Source organism: Humulus lupulus, chromosome X (genome assembly GCF_963169125.1).
Source record: "Humulus lupulus chromosome X, drHumLupu1.1, whole genome shotgun sequence".
Lineage (NCBI taxonomy): Eukaryota > Viridiplantae > Streptophyta > Magnoliopsida > Rosales > Cannabaceae > Humulus > Humulus lupulus.
In genome coordinates, this window is record NC_084802.1 from 54466094 (window position 1) to 54482104 (window position 16011).

Consider the following 16011-nt stretch of genomic DNA (forward strand, 5'->3'; position numbering starts at 1 on the left):
CCTGCTTTGCTTGGAGTTAGCCTTCTAGTAATAATTACACATTAGTTGCTCTAGCTCATGGCACATTCCTTTAGGCAGCAAAAAAACACTCATAGCGTAATTCGGAATCGCTTGAGCTACTGTTTTTATTAGAATTTCTTTCCCTGCCCGAGAGAGATATCTCCCATTCCAATTTTCTATTCTTTTTCTCAGTTTATCCTTGAGAAAACCAAGCACGGCAGATTTAGAACGACTCATCGTGTTAGGCAAACCCAAGTAAAGACAATGAACATCGGCCTCCGTCATGCCCAAGATGGAACATAGCCGAACCTTAACATCCTCCTTGGTGTTTTTGCTGAAAAAAATAGAAGATTTAGAGAGGTTGATCTTTTGGCCTGAGGCACCTTCAAAGCACTTGAGGAGGTTTAAGACTTGAATAGCTTCCTCGTCCAGCGCACGACAATACAAATAGCTATCATCTGCGAAAAACATATGAGATATACTGAGCGCGCCTCTAGCAACACGACACCCATGTATCAATTGTCTATGAACAAAATTATTAATAAGAGCAGATAAACCTTCGGCACAAAGAATAAATAAATAGGGGGATAAAGGATCCCCTTGTCGAATCCCTCAAGTAGGGATAATAGGACCCATTGAGCACCCTCCTGCTTGAATCCAATATTTCACAGATGTAACCGAAACCATAATGAGTTGGACCCGCCAACGATCAAATCCCAATTTCAATAGCATAGCTTCCAAAAAAGTCCACTCAATTCTATCATAGGCCTTACTCATGTCGAGCTTCAACGCCATCTGACCAACTTTTCCAGTATTCTTTCTTTTGAGGTAGTGCATGATCTCAAACGAGACCATAATATTGTCTGTGATCAAACGGCCCGGGATAAATGTACTTTGAGAATCTGAGACAATGGTATGCAGCACCCTCTTTAATCTATTTGCAAGGACTTTAGAGATGATCTTAAAAACCACATTGCAGAGAGAAATAGGCCTCAAATCTCCCATAGTAACCGGGGTCTTTTTCTTAGGGATCAAAACCAAATTTGTATCATTTAAGCCACTAGGGACTTCGGCTGTTTGGAAGAAACGTTGCACTAGTGAAACAATATCCATACCTACCATAGACCAACACTTTTGAAAGAAACCAGGGGTCATCCCATCTGGGCCAGGGGACTTATCCGGGTGCATCTGAAATAGAGAGAGACGAACCTCCTCCTCAGAAACTAGGTTCAACAGTTCTATATTCATTTCTATGGTAACAGAACGCTCTATACAATTCATAATGTCAGAGCTATCAGTTGCAGAGGCAGAAAACAAGGTAGTGAAATAACGGACCATAAGATCTTTTAATCCCGAATCCCAATCCAACCAGCGACCATGTTCGTCTTGTAACTGATGAATTGTGTTGTGTTTTTTCCTAGTACTCGCAGAGGCATGAAAGTACTTACTATTGTGATCTCCTTCCTTAAGCCATAGCTGTTTGGATCTTTGTTTCCAGAATACTTCACGTTTGGTCAAAATCTCAAAGAAATCTTTTTCAGTCTCTGCATATTGCCTCAAGCCATCTTCATCCTTCCTTCCTTTAAAGCGTTTCAATTTAGACTTGCAACTAGCAATTTGAATGGTGAATTTTCCAGTAACTTCCTTCCCCCAGGCAGCAAGGATTTCACTGCAATGGTGAATTTTTCCTTGAATACTAGCATCGATAGCCCAGCAATCCTTCACAATTTGGGTACAAACCGGTTCACGTAACCACGCATTCTCAAAACGGAAGCTCTTAGTGCCTACAAAAGTACAATTTATAACAGGTTCTAACAAGATTGGGCAATGATCCGAAGAAGAGAAGTGCAGGTCAGAAAGCCTAGCCGATAAGAACGCATCGACCCAAGACTGAGAAGCTAAGGCTCTATCCAAACGAACCTCTATCCAGCTAGAAGTACCGCGACCTTTTTCCCATGTAAAAGGATAACCATTCAGCTCCAAGTCAATTAAATGGCAGTCCGAAATTACCTGGTTAAAACCTTGGATAAGACTGTGAGGATATGGCCTTCCACCTTGTTTGTCATACTGGCTTGTAATATTGTTCATGTCTCCTATAGCAAGCCACGGCCATCGAGTATCCTCCGCACACCTTCGTATTAGATGCCAAGTCTGAAACCGCAGGCTCCTCTTGGCTTCTCCATACATTCCTACTAGTTTCCATGGTGGCAAACCAGCAACATGAGTGAGGATAGAGATATGTCTAGAAGAAAAGTCAATTAATTTTGCCTCATCCTTGTCTTTCCACATCATAGCCAACCCACCATTATGACCTTGGGCATCCACCGAAACCAATCCCTCATAACCCAATTTAATTCGGGCCCTCTCCACTAAATCTTTACTACAAATTGTTTCACATAAAAAGATAAATCTGGGCTTCTTTTGGACAACTAAATCCACAAGGAATTGTAAAGCCCATGGGTTCCCAAGCCCACGACAATTCCAACTTAGTGTAGTCATAATCCGAGGCGGGCCTGTTCGCCAAGGCCAGCCTTGTTCAAGTTTTTTGACTGATCAGTATCCACGACACCAGTAGCCACCCGTTTCCTTTTTAGTTCCATAACAGTAAAGTTGTGATTCGAAGCCCCAAGTGCATTATCCTCTGGGTTGTCCATAATCATAGGGATATTCTCCACATTTTCCTCCACATAATCAGGACCATGTTTTTTCACAAGAACAGTTTCATGATTCCCACGATCTCCTCCCCTATTCTCATCATTCAAAACTCCCGCTTTAGAGGTCATCGGCATCCTTCCTGAATCACCGCCCGATATATCGGATCCCCTTCCCGTAGGACTGCCCCCACTGAGATCAATTGGTTGTTCCACCCTTCCCGACCGCAGCCATTGGGAGCCAATCAAATTCTTCTATCGACGAGGTGCAGCCTTCATGAAAATCCCATACGGTTTCTCAATTTCAGCCAGAGGAATATCAAAAAGCTTCCCACAAAACCGCTCAGAGTGGCCTATAATCCCACAGATAAAACAGAAAGTTGGGACAGACTCATACTTAAAATTTACCCAGAACCAATCACTGCTGTCAACTCTCCGGATCTTCATTCTTCGTTTCAATGGTTGATCAATTTCCACCATAACTCTGATTCGCAAATGTTCACGCCAAACCCCAGAGAAATTGTTAATATCGAATTCAATAAATGTCCCAATATAATTCCCTATACTTTGCACCACAGAGAATGAACGGAACCCATGCTGAACATCAAACAATTGGACCCATAAATCCAATTTATTGAGTACCACTGTTCTCGGATTATCTCCCACCCTCAGCCGATGGAAGATTAACTGTTTACGTTCATAAGTCCAAGGACTCCCAGCAATAACTCTTTGGATATCGATCTCATGATAAAATTGAAAGAGAAAAAGGTTTTCTCCCAGTTCCTTTACATAGATTCCTTTACCTGGCTTCCACAGAAAAGCCATCATATGTTGCATTTCTTGAACGTCGATGATCCCTGCATTAAGAAAACGACCGACGAGACACCATCGCACATCAAACCCATCGTCTTCCTCCTCTGCCGCCAGTGACAACCCTCCCACTTCCTCATCCTCCAAACCTTTACTAGTGCTTGACGAACCCATAAAGACAAACGGACAAAACTAGACTTTTCTTACAGAGAGAACAAAAATAACCATGTCAAAAAGACAAGACTCTTCATTTCTTTGTTATTTTAATATATAGATAAGTATTGAATTATGTTATTTATAGTCGATTATATAACACTTTTTTTGTGTTATACTACACTTTAGTATAACACTTTTTTTGTGTTATACTACACTTTAGTATAACACATTATTTGTGTTATACTACACTTTAGTATAACACGTGTTATATTAGATTAGAGAAACATAATCTTTTTTTACTTACACAAAACTAGGAAAACAAATATGAAAGTTGAAACCAAATAACGTAACATAAATAGATTTTTATTAATTACTCAAATGTAATTACAATATTTAGTCTACTAGTCTAGGCTTAAGAAATTATATTACAACATAATTTATGCCCAATTCAGATTCCTTTATCACTAAATACAACACAAGAAATGTATACAAAAATTAATGAAATACATTCTTCCATTCTAAAGGTCTCAACTACAAATGTTGTCAAGAATTGCTCCAAAGAAATCATCTCAATATACCTGCACATTGTAAAAAAAAAAGTCCTTTTATTATTAAGAACATAAGACTTAAGCTAGTTTCCACCTGTAAGCATATAAAGTTTAAATTAAATTTGTAATAACTCCAAAACTTAACAAAACAGCAAGGTATAGCAAGATGTACTACTATACAAAACAATGACTGAAGCAACAAAACATGCAACTTAAAACAAGGCTTGTGAAATGTATCAAGACAACAAATATATCTATAAGAGCAGCTCAGACAAACATCAACATTTAGAAATGGTCAGAGACAGAGAATGAAAGAAAGGACCTATAACAACTGTTATGCTTGCAGTGATCACTATTAAGATACCAAAATGAATTTTAAAAAATCTGAAGCTTGAGAAGATGAGATTTTTAGATAACCAATACTAGACTAGATAGAATCTCACATCCATTACTGGAGGAAGAAACCTAAATAATTAAATAATTAACAAGAAACTAAGATATACCATAAACAACATGACACATGCATTATTTGAAGAAAAAATTGCTCATGAAACATTACAACAGAAGAAAAAGAAATCCCAGACCACATGCAATATTCATATATTTCATAAAATTATGCATAAAACAATATGAATCTACTTTCTCTAGTATAAGTATAGCTGTAATATCACAAAGATATCTTTCAGTGAAGATGTTGACACAGTAAAAATGTCATCACAAATCAGCAAACTCAAGTTATACATGATCTAAGGATCTGTAATGGATGTGAACAACCATTGAGGAAACACAAATTCATTATAGAAGTAACAAGAGCAACCCATTAAATGTAACAAATGTATTATTAGAGAGCCCTCAGATCTCATAGCTATATCAGATCATTAACAATATTAACCACAGAATTCCTTGACTTTTATTGGATTATAAAAAATGAAAAAAGCAATCAAAGAAAAGAAATACAAGTTCCAATCAATTTAGAACCTAATATGTTTCATCCCTGCTTCAGAAGTTCACAAGAGAAGTGCAAACAAACTTCTCTACAGAAATGATTTAAATGTAAGACTTACTCTTTCAAGAATAAATCCAGGACCTACAGCTTCACAAAAAGTAGTAAGGCACTTCATGGCATGAGCATGAGTCTTAATGTCAGCGACACGCTCACTTATACCTGTCAATTCAGGAATAATGACAAGCAAAAATAAGGAACTATCTAATAAACCACCAAACAACTAAGAAGCCAAATACCCGTGCAAAAGAGATCAATAACTCAACCCAGTGGTCTAGGTCTGATAAACCTTCCACTTGTTGTTTACATGAAGATATTGCTGCAAAAAAAAGTCATTTTAAGTAAATAGAAACTAAAGAATCCAAAAAGATATATCAATTCCACTCCCATAAGGTTTTTATCTAAGAAATATATTACACTATTCTACCAATTCTTTAATGTAAAATATCTGGAAAAGCTCAGTACCATCAAAAGTAATATTTTTGTATAGTTACTACTTTCATGGTGTCTCGGTGTACATGAGATGCTACGAAAAGGAGGCCAACTAAGTTTTGTGTCCTAAATGATGTGTTTTAGGCAAAAAGGCTAGAGTTAGTAGATCACTTGTTTCTGCATTATAATTTTTCTATATTGCTGTGGTTTAAGTTATAAAGAGAGTTTAAAATAGCAGTGAGCTAAGCCACAACATTGCTCCGATCTCTTGGGATATGTTGTTCCGGGTGACAAGAGGTTAAAGATGTATATTGTTGTAACAATGGCTATCTACTGAGCTATATGGCTGGAACACGGTAGAAGAATCTTTGCAGATGTTGAGGAAGGTTTATAGATATATTGCATCGCCATTCAGTTATATGATGCATAAGCGTTCAATGATATTTCGTTTTAAGACTTGGTAAGGTAGTGGAGTTTTATTTTACATTTGTAATGTTATTGTATGCACACTAATATCACACTCCCCTTGTATTATTTCGTCAAAAATTCAAGTATATTTTCTTTTCAAAAAATAAATAATATATAGTGAAATGGATAGACATTAAAGGTAGAAGCCATGCCTAGTGTGATTGCATAACCAATAGGAAACAATCACAATTAAATAAATAAAAAATCACCTAATTTTTTATTAAACAAATCAGTATCATTATAACAAACCTTCAAGCCGTTCCTTCCACACAACACTCTTCAATTGGGAAATAGTATCTGCTTGTACAAGAGAACCCAATTTGCTTTCAATCTCTTCAAGACCCATTTTAGATGGCTGCATATATTCAGAAAAACAGTGAGACAAAAAGATGTAGAAGTTGAAGTAAAAATTAGACAACTCACATATCAATAAGTGTGTACCACTCTACCTCAACATCTTCGGGTGTTTCAGCAGATTTAGAGGATTTTGTCTGTGCAGGTGCATCACTCTTCTTACTCACACCCCCTTTAGCAGAAGCCCCTTTTTTGTTGGTAGGCTGATAGAAAATATCGTCAATCACAAGATATCAAGATCAAAATAACTTCAAAATAAATAATACATGGAGTTTAGTAAAAGGCCTACTGGTTCTAGATTGGTAAGCTGTAAGTGGATTTTCAAGATTAAAAAAGGAATTCCTGGGGTTGAAAAAGGTAGATTCAAGGCTAGGCTTGTTGCTCGTGGGTTCAGTATACACAACTGTCAACAACACTTAAAACATATGTCCAAATACCAAATAGCCCAAAAAGAATATAGTGAGATATAAATTGTCTGTTCATATAGTAATTACTGACAGGTTGCAAAAGCATAAATAGAAATGTGTCACTAGGAAGGTAAGGACTAAGAATTATCTAATAGCTTTACAGTAAAAGAACCAAACAGGTAGATAACAGATAAAAGCATGTTTAACAACACATGTTAACTTTTTAAACCATGTCCTTTGCTACACACAATGAAACAGGGCACAATGAACTCATTTTAACGTGTAAGCTGATTTTATACCTTCTTTTATTGATTAATTTTGTTCCCGAGTCCCCTAGATGGCTGGTATGAATTGGATCAAAACTAAGCTTAGAAAACATAGAAACTTTAAAAATTTTGATAGCCCTTAAAATATACAAGCAAACAGAGCAAAGTCAACCTAGACATACTTTGGCATCAATGAGCTATCATAAAGGTTTATTTTAACGAGATTACAAATGATGGTAATAAGCATTATTACACAGAAAAATTATGCTCTACCACAGTGAGCAAGACAAACCTGCACTAAAGTAGTGGGTCTATGTGTACATATAATCAAGTGGTGGTAATTGGTGGTTATTAAGTAGGAGAACACACCTGGAGAACACTCACGTCTAGGTAGGTAAGTAAGTTAAGGACAACCTCTTGCAATGGCCATTATTCCAGCATCACCAATTTGATGACAGCCACTAACGTTTAGATATTGTAGGGAGTTACACTTACCAATGGCAACAAGTGCCTCGTCCCCGACCCTAATAATTAATATGCGAGTGAAGACAGAAATCAAAGTGTAATTCATACTCAAATATTTGTAATTCTATAAACAATGAAAAGAAGAATTCACCTATCACAAAATCGGAGGCTAAGATCTGTCAGGGACTTGCAATTCTCTCCAACAGCTACAATTCCTCTGTTTCCAATCTATAACCACAAAGAAGGATATATATGCTGTCACAAATAATTCACATGGTAACTACCAGACCGACCACTAAAAGAAAACTTTTTAACAGAAGTCAATCAAATACATCATATAAACAATGAAGCATTCTTCAGTAACAATGATACGGTATTAAATATGGAAGAGTGAGTAAAGAGAATCAAAATTCTACTCTGCTAATACCATTAAAACCAAACACATAAAACACTGTCTCTAAGAGAAACACATAAAACACCGTCTCTAAGAATCAATATTAATTATTCATTTATTTTTATTTCTGATTAAAAAAAGACAAAACATAGGGAATTTATAGATAATTATTAATATATATATATGATGAATTTTCTAAGAATATAGTTACTGGTCTGGTCTTCTAGCAATGATATATAAAGTAATCCATGGTCAAATGTAATGAACAAGTTAAATCTGATTATTAATTTGCTGATAAATTGAACCAATGACTAATACAATTTAAAGAAGTACACATATATACTAAAATGATATAGTCCCATCATTTTTTATGACTTTGCAGTCAAAAATAAGAAGTTGAATTCAACTGGGGGGTCAGAAACTCTGAACTTGGTAGAAACTCAAGCAATACCAGGATATTCAATACTGATTAAACATCAAATATACTGATTACATATATAAGATCATCAAATATATTTCAAACACCAAATCAAAATATATATTACTAATTAAAAATAAGCAACAAAACCAAAAACTTGGAACGACTAAGAAAATATAAGAACAACAGATTTGCAAATAAAAGAAAAACTATGGTAAAACTTCCAACTTTCTCTAAATCCAGAACAAGAAATCACAAATATATACAGCAATTCGACAATTATATTATAAAGAAGGAAAAGGAATATGGGAAAGAGACTAAAATAGAGAGAATGAGAGTGAAATGCAAAAACGAAATAGAGATGGAAAAAGAGACTTCCTGGACCCTTCTTCGCTAAAAAATTAATAAAAAAGACACTAGTTAGAGTGTCTTTGACTGTTTGACAGTCCAAAACCACAATGGCACTTACAAGACCTGATGAAATTTGTTCACAAATACATATATCAAAATTATAACAGCACATACATCACCCTTCCCCATTCTGCCTAAGGTATAAACCAACAGTCTCTAATAGCCAGACTTGTTATTTCTTCTTGTTGTTGTTTTGCTATATTGGTTAAGAAAAAAAGAATCATGGTACACAGCATACATTTTGCTTTACTTAAAAAGCTTCTCACCTTGTCTGCAGGGTATGTACTGTATAATATATGTTACCATAACCCTTGTCACCCTCCAACTCTATCACTTTTGAATGCCTCTAGTTTCTCCAACGAAAGCCATCACCACCTGCATTCAAACAATTTAATTTAAGCTATAATAATTCAGAAATAATCATATTAAAGAAAGCATAGCAAAATCTTCCATAGATCAAGCAATAAGACTTTCCCAGTGAAATGAAAGTTTGTAAAGAGAGTTTTTTCAGCTCTGTTTTCAACCTGTTGAACAAAATTTTCAGCTTATGACATTCTATAGATAAAGTAGACATCAATAGATATAACATCCTGATTAATGTTTATGAACAGGCTAGATTTTTTGACAGAATAGAAGAGCTCTTCCAAGTGAGCCTGATTGTAACATGAACCTCTCTCGACTTGGGGCCTACTCTAGAAAGAAACTATACACAAGATGCTTATAAATTTCTGATGGAAAATTGATAATCTTTTCTTTAAAGAAAGTACCTGGTTCCACGTGCTAAAATATGACCTGTGGCTTGACTTTGAACTAACCAGTCCTGCTGCATTCCATTCTTCCCTGATGCTCCAACCCATGTATCAATTTCTACTCTCTCTCCCCTGAGGAATACATAAATGTTATGTTTAGAATGAATTCATGCTAAAAAAATGTTTTGAAAGTTGCTAAAAAAATTTATGCTTTTTTTTCTTTCATTTTCAATATTCAAGAGTAGATAGAAACTTTCACGTGAAGAATCAATATAAACAAAGTTTTACTTATACTTGGATTGCAGATATATAACAACAATATTTCTGTTTTTACAATGCTTGAAATATATTTATATTAACTTTTTGGTTTATTACAGCTACCCTTGTGATGATACAAGATAAGGATAATCACAGCATAGTTCTGCCATTCTTGTAGTTGTCAAATATTGAGGTGTTTCATATATTTATAATTTTTTTTCCCTTAACTGTTTTAAGAGCATGAAAACTGGGATTAGACTTACCAGGTTGGATATTGATCAATTTGAACTTGCATTCTTGAAACAAACCACATGAGATTGTTCCTCATCATTCCATGTGTGGCACCAAAACCATCACTGAGGAGTCCTGACATCCATACGTGATTTAATGCTGTTTCCTATACACCAAAAAGAAAACTATAAAGAAATTTCGTATGAAAATATATATATATTTATATTTATGATAAGAATGTGCGTGATTTTTCTGTGCATATGAACTTTAAAAATTATAACAGCACATACATCACACCCTTCTTGATAAAGTAAAACCCACTTCTATACTAAATTCCACCTAGAAAAAGTGCATTTATATGATCGAAAAATACTTTACCAAGTAAAAATAACAAATCCCAGAAAACTCTTCTTAAAATTCACCCTCAATTAAAACCACCTCATATAAAACCAGACCAAAAAGATAAAATTCTGGCGCACTAAAATATTATAAACATAGAGAAGTCAGAAGTCTAAACTCAGTACAAGGCATTAACCTAAATCTTCCTATATATTTTTCTTCCTCTGTTACTATTGAAGAAATAAAAACATGGGAAATTGAGGTTTCAAGAGAGAGACTAAGGTTTTGAGAAGTTAAAGATTTAAAAGGCAGCAGGAGAAAGAAGATGGTATGTATTAAGATCAACCTTCTGAACCTGATTATGTAAATTGCAAACCCTAATTCCCCATGTTTGAACAAAGTCAACCATACCGATACACAAATTTGAACATAATATTTTACTGAAAAATGATAGCAGCACAATCCACAAACTCATAAACACAACACCATAAACAAAGCAGCAGCACAAAATCATAAAAATATTTCACAAAACCACTAAGTCACAAACTTGGGGATAACAAAAATAAATAAGCAGACAGATGGGTTCGTGAGAATTGATACCGATGCCCGTATAGCCGACGGTGGTGAACTGGTTGCGAACTGGCGGCGAACTGGTGGCGACAGTGGCAAGTAGCTGGGTCCGTTTGTGGGTCAGCGATCAGATTGGCGATTGAGGGATCGTGATAGACATAGGTCGCAAGAGGGTGAGATGAGACTTGAAGAAGAAAAGTGCGAGTGTGTGAGATGAGAAAGAAGAAGACGATGCTGATGTTGATGATGACCAGAGCGACGACTGTAAAAGATTAGGCCGAGAGGAAAAAGAGGGAGAGAGAGAGAGAGAGTGGCGCACCGTATGGAGTGACGAAGGAAGAAAGAGTGAATTAGGGATTGAGGAGACTGAAGCAGGAATGAGTTCTGTGATGAAGAAAATGGGTGAGTCCGAAAGTGAAAGGAATTAATCTGAAAAAAATTAATAAGTGGCGGGCTCCCAAAAAAATTACCGCCTTTTTTCATTAACTTTGCCACATATATAATATTTTCCATAATACTTTTTCAATACTATTATATTCATGTGTTATGAAAAGTAGTATTTGGTGTAGTGCATGTGTCACCGTCCATGTCACCTATAAAAAATCATTGTTCAAGACCTTTGAAGAGTCAAAGGGCAACCATGAGATTCAAATGGGCAATGAGGGCAAATCCAATGTACTTGGCAAAGGTACCATTGAAGTGTTTTTCACCTCCGGCAAGAAAGTCACATTAGTGAATGTGCTTTATGTTCCCGAAATGAGTAGAAATTTGGTAAGTAGAGATTTTCTTGGCAAGCCCGACATTAAGGCCATTTTTGAGTCCAGTAAAGTTATTCTTACCAAGTCCAATGTATTTTTGGGAAATGGGCACTCTTGTGAGGGTATGGTTAAGTTGTGCACCAATGATGTAACTTTCAATGTTATCAATAAAAATATTAATTCTGCTTATATTGTTGAGTATGATTCTTTATTTTTATCGCAATCTTAAACTATCTCATATAGGTTTTTCAACCATGAAAAGAGTAGTAAAATGTGGTATGATTGCATGCAATATTAAAATCTATGGAAAATGTGAAACATGTGTTAAGGCAAAAATGATTAAGAAACTATTTCCTAGTGTAGAAAGATCATCCAATTTACTAGATTTAATCCATAGTGATCTTTGTGAATTAAATGGTGTTTTAACTAGAGGTGGTAAAAGGCATTTTCTTATTTTTATAGATGATTTTAGTAGATATACCTATATGTTTCTTTTAAATCATAAAGGTGAGACTTTTTATGCTTTTAAAGTATATAAATTAGAAGTTGTAAATTAACTCAACAAAATGATTAAGGTTCAAAGAAGTGATAGACGAGGAGAGTGCTTCTCTAATGAATTCAATGCATTTTGTGAAGAAAATGACATAATTCATGAGTGCACCGCACCATATACACCACAACACAATGGTGTTGCTGGGAGGAAAAATAGAACGTATCTAGAGATTATAAATTCTATGTTGGTGTTTTCTAAGTTTAACTTCAACTTATGGGGTGAAGTGTTATTGATCGCTTGTCACATTCTTAATCGAATACCGTTGAAGAAAAATGAAAAATATCCATATTATTCATGGAAAGGAAGAAAACCCAACATATGATACTTCAAAGTGTGGGGGTGTCTTGCATATTGCAAAAAAAAAACAAACCTAATAGAACAAAGTTAGGTTCAAGGGTCATAAAGTGTGTTTTTTTTTGTTATGCCAGCAATAGTAAAGATTACAAGCTATTAGACTTAGAGTCTAATGTAAGTTGAATTCTTTGACAACATGTTATGTGACAACAATTCTCAAGCTTCAACATCTCTAAAGGAGAATTTGTTATATGAGAATAATTCTCAAGCATCTACTTCCAAAAATAATTCTCAAGAAGTAGTGTCTCATAATTTTACTTAGCTAGATAGTACTAGTAGTAGTATAGTAATAGCCTGTAGTATTTTAGTTTTCGTGGTTATTGGTTCAAGCTGGGATTTAGTTGGAAACTCATAGAAACAGTTATAGATTTTATAAGTTTAACCTATAGTTTATAAATATTAATTATAACATAAGGTTTGATTAATATAGATGGTCCTATAAATATTATTTATTATAACCTAAGGTTTAGATAAAATTAATAAGAACGTGACACTTTTCACAAGCTTGTTTATTAAGGATTTAAGCATTTTGAATGAATAATTTAATAAAGGATAAATCTAGAAGCTCTAGAACCTTCCAGCAGTTGTTAGGATCACGTTTTACTCAGTCAAAGCTGTAACGTCCTGTGTTGTCGGGTACCTTTAAATAACTCGGGTCAGGATTTTTTCTTGAGTTGAGAATATTATTTTAAATAATATTATATTTGTTTGGAAATTATTCCATGAGTTATTGCTAGCCAAAATATGAATTTTGTGATTTAAAAGTCAAGATAAGACTTTCGGTCTTAGACCGACACAAAAACCCTGATCAGGTAAAAATCTCAAAAAATAAAATGAAATACTATGGAAAATATATTTTTGGCATAAAATACATTCATTAAAATTAAAGTTTGGTAAAAAATAATAAACCTAAGGGAAAATGGAAATTTTAGGGCATTTTGTGTTAAATGCTTAATTTTACCGAAATGGGGAATTTTATTCCATAAATGGACCTTAGGTTAAATTTAATTGTGTGATTAATTAAATTAAATGTGAGAGACATTTAATTTAATTATTATGCGTTAAGTTTTGTTTTTAAAACTTAATAAGAGTGAAAAATGTATAGAAAGTCAAATTGAGTTTTTCTTCTTATGAAATATTTATTAACCATTATAAAAATAACATATATAAAATAAAATGGGTGGCCAGCCATGTGAAGTTTTAAAAGGGTGTGAACCAAAATAATTAACTTTTAAATCCCATTTTAAGTTTAGGGTTAATAGTCAAGTGGGTAGTAAAAACACTTGAGTGTTTTAGATATTAAAGAGTTGTAGAAACTCTTCTAACCCTCCCCAAAACCGACCCCCACTCTCTATCATTCACTCTCATCTTTTTTTTTAAAACTCTCTCAAGTTTTCTCTCAATCTTCAACCTCAAGAACACTAAGGAGGCTTGGAAGCTAAGCCTTGGTCTAGGAAGGATTTTTTTCCCCTAAGGTAAAGTTTCAATGAATTAGACTTTTGTAAAGTTTAACCATAGATTTTCAAATAGCTAATTATCTACGTTGTGGGGGGGAGTTGGTTAGGGTTTTTGAAAGGTTTTGAAGGAGCCAAAGCTAATAGGAAGATCCAAACCTTAAGCAAGAACAACAAAGAGGTAAAAAGTTTACTTTTTATGATTTTGTTGTAGGGTTTTTATTTTTAGGCATTATTTTGTATATTTTATGCTTAAAGTTTCTTATTGGTGATGTAATAAGGTTATGGTAGTTTTTTTTATAATTTTTATGATGCTTGTGTGTTGAATTATGAAAATAGGGACCAAAACCCGGGGGTTTTGTTAGAAACCTTAAAACAAAATACATGTTTTGAGCTGTGACTTCCAAGGGGTCAACCATCCACTATATATTTATTTTGTAAAATTTAATTGTACTGTGATGTTTTTTAGATTGAGTACATAAAATTGAGCTTTTGAAACACTAAAAAATGTTTAAAAATGAGTGAGTTATACTATTTCAAAGTTTAGGTAAAAAACTGTTTTTTCGTATTCTTAATTTCGGGACCAAGTTTGGACAGCCACTGGATAGGGAAAATGAATCCAGTTTTTCCTAAAATTTGGTGGACATGTTATTGGAATAATCTAGTATTCCACTGTAAAATTTGGTGATAAAATACTGAACTTTTTAAAGTTATTAATTGTCAAAGTTTGGAAAAAAAAATAAGGACTTGAAGATAAGGTCATTTTTACCTCATTGTTAGAAAATAATTTCACCAATAAAAAATGCTCATTTTGACCTAAGATTTTACAAAGACCTAAATAGCATACCAAAAATAGAATTGGGATATCTTGGTAACAATTGGGTGAGTAAATCTAAAGTTATGAACTAACAAAGTATGTAGTTAAAAATGTGAAAAATAGGCTTTTCACACTTAGTGTAAAAAAATGAGATTTTGGAACTTAAGGAAAAAGTAAAATTTTGCTTATTGCGAGATATAAACTTGGTAAGTCTTGAAAACATATTTTCACTAAAATTACCACTTTGAGTTGAGTGTGAATTATTTTTATTAAAGAATTTTTATTCTTTTTAAAAATAAAAGATTTAATTTATTATTAGTTAATAAATTAAAAGAGGGTTTAAAACCCTATATTTTGAGAGAATGATCAAGTAAATTATTATTCTAGTAAGTAAACTTGATTAATTGATTTTGAAAAATTAACTAGTAAAGATGGGAAATTTTTAACGGTTCTCCTAATTTAGACAAATTAGGCAATTTTCTTAAAACAATTTTTTAGAGATTAATACCGTAAGAAAAAAATAAAAGAAAAATTAACAGTTTATTTTCTTAAAAAATAATTAAAGAATTTAATTAGTATTTTCTGGATATAATACCGGCTAAAATCTTCGATATATTTTAACCGACTTGTTGAAAATACGGATCAATAGAGATGCGTTTAAAGAACAAGATTTTTAGTGGATTGTGGGAAAATACTAATGTGATACCCGAGCCTAGGTATTGAGACCATAGGATAGGTCTCCCCGAGACTTAGGGTTTAGTCTCAAATATTTTGTATGAATTTCCTTAATGGGTTTAAAACCAAATAAGGATCATAAATCCTTACAAATGATTTTTATTAAAATGACCAAACTGCCCAAAATAATAATAATGAATTATGAGTATCATAATTAATCCGAGTATACTGTATGGATAACTACAGTATTGGCTAGCATAACTAGGTTGAACGTTGGAGGGTGAAAACATGCTAAGTGCTAAGGACTCCAAGTAAGTCAACTTGTGTTGTGTGGTTGCAACATGAAACGACTATGTATTGTATGTTAGTATAAGGACACATGCACATATATACACTGTCGTAGAAAGTTACTTAGAGACGTTAGTCTAGTGAGTGCTGATTTAGAAAATATGAACGGTTGATATCCGTCA

At 33.9% G+C, this 16011-nt stretch overlaps 1 protein-coding gene across 1 annotated transcript; it reads right to left on the reverse strand.

Moving 5' to 3' along the window:
- Positions 1–5324: 5324 nt before the first annotated feature.
- LOC133805836 (protein MOR1-like) lies at positions 5325–9665 on the reverse strand. Its single transcript, XM_062243988.1, has 6 exons — positions 9576–9665; positions 9087–9158; positions 6518–6625; positions 6318–6423; positions 5408–5487; positions 5325–5330 (listed from the first exon to the last, which is right to left on the reverse strand). Exons 2-6 carry the CDS (start codon positions 9087–9089, stop codon positions 5325–5327), a joined length of 303 nt encoding a protein of 100 aa, XP_062099972.1. The 5' UTR covers positions 9090–9158; positions 9576–9665.
- Between the last annotated feature and the right edge of the window lie 6346 nt (positions 9666–16011).

Excerpts from the sequence above, each read along its gene's own strand:
- LOC133805836 (XM_062243988.1), bottom strand. Across the intron at positions 6,424-6,517 it reads AAACACCCGAAGATGTTGAG|CCATCTAAAATGGGTCTTGA; the intron begins GTAGAGTGGTAC and ends GAATATATGCAG. Across the intron at positions 5,488-6,317 it reads GTGGAAGGAACGGCTTGAAG|CAATATCTTCATGTAAACAA; the intron begins GTTTGTTATAAT and ends TTTTTTTTGCAG.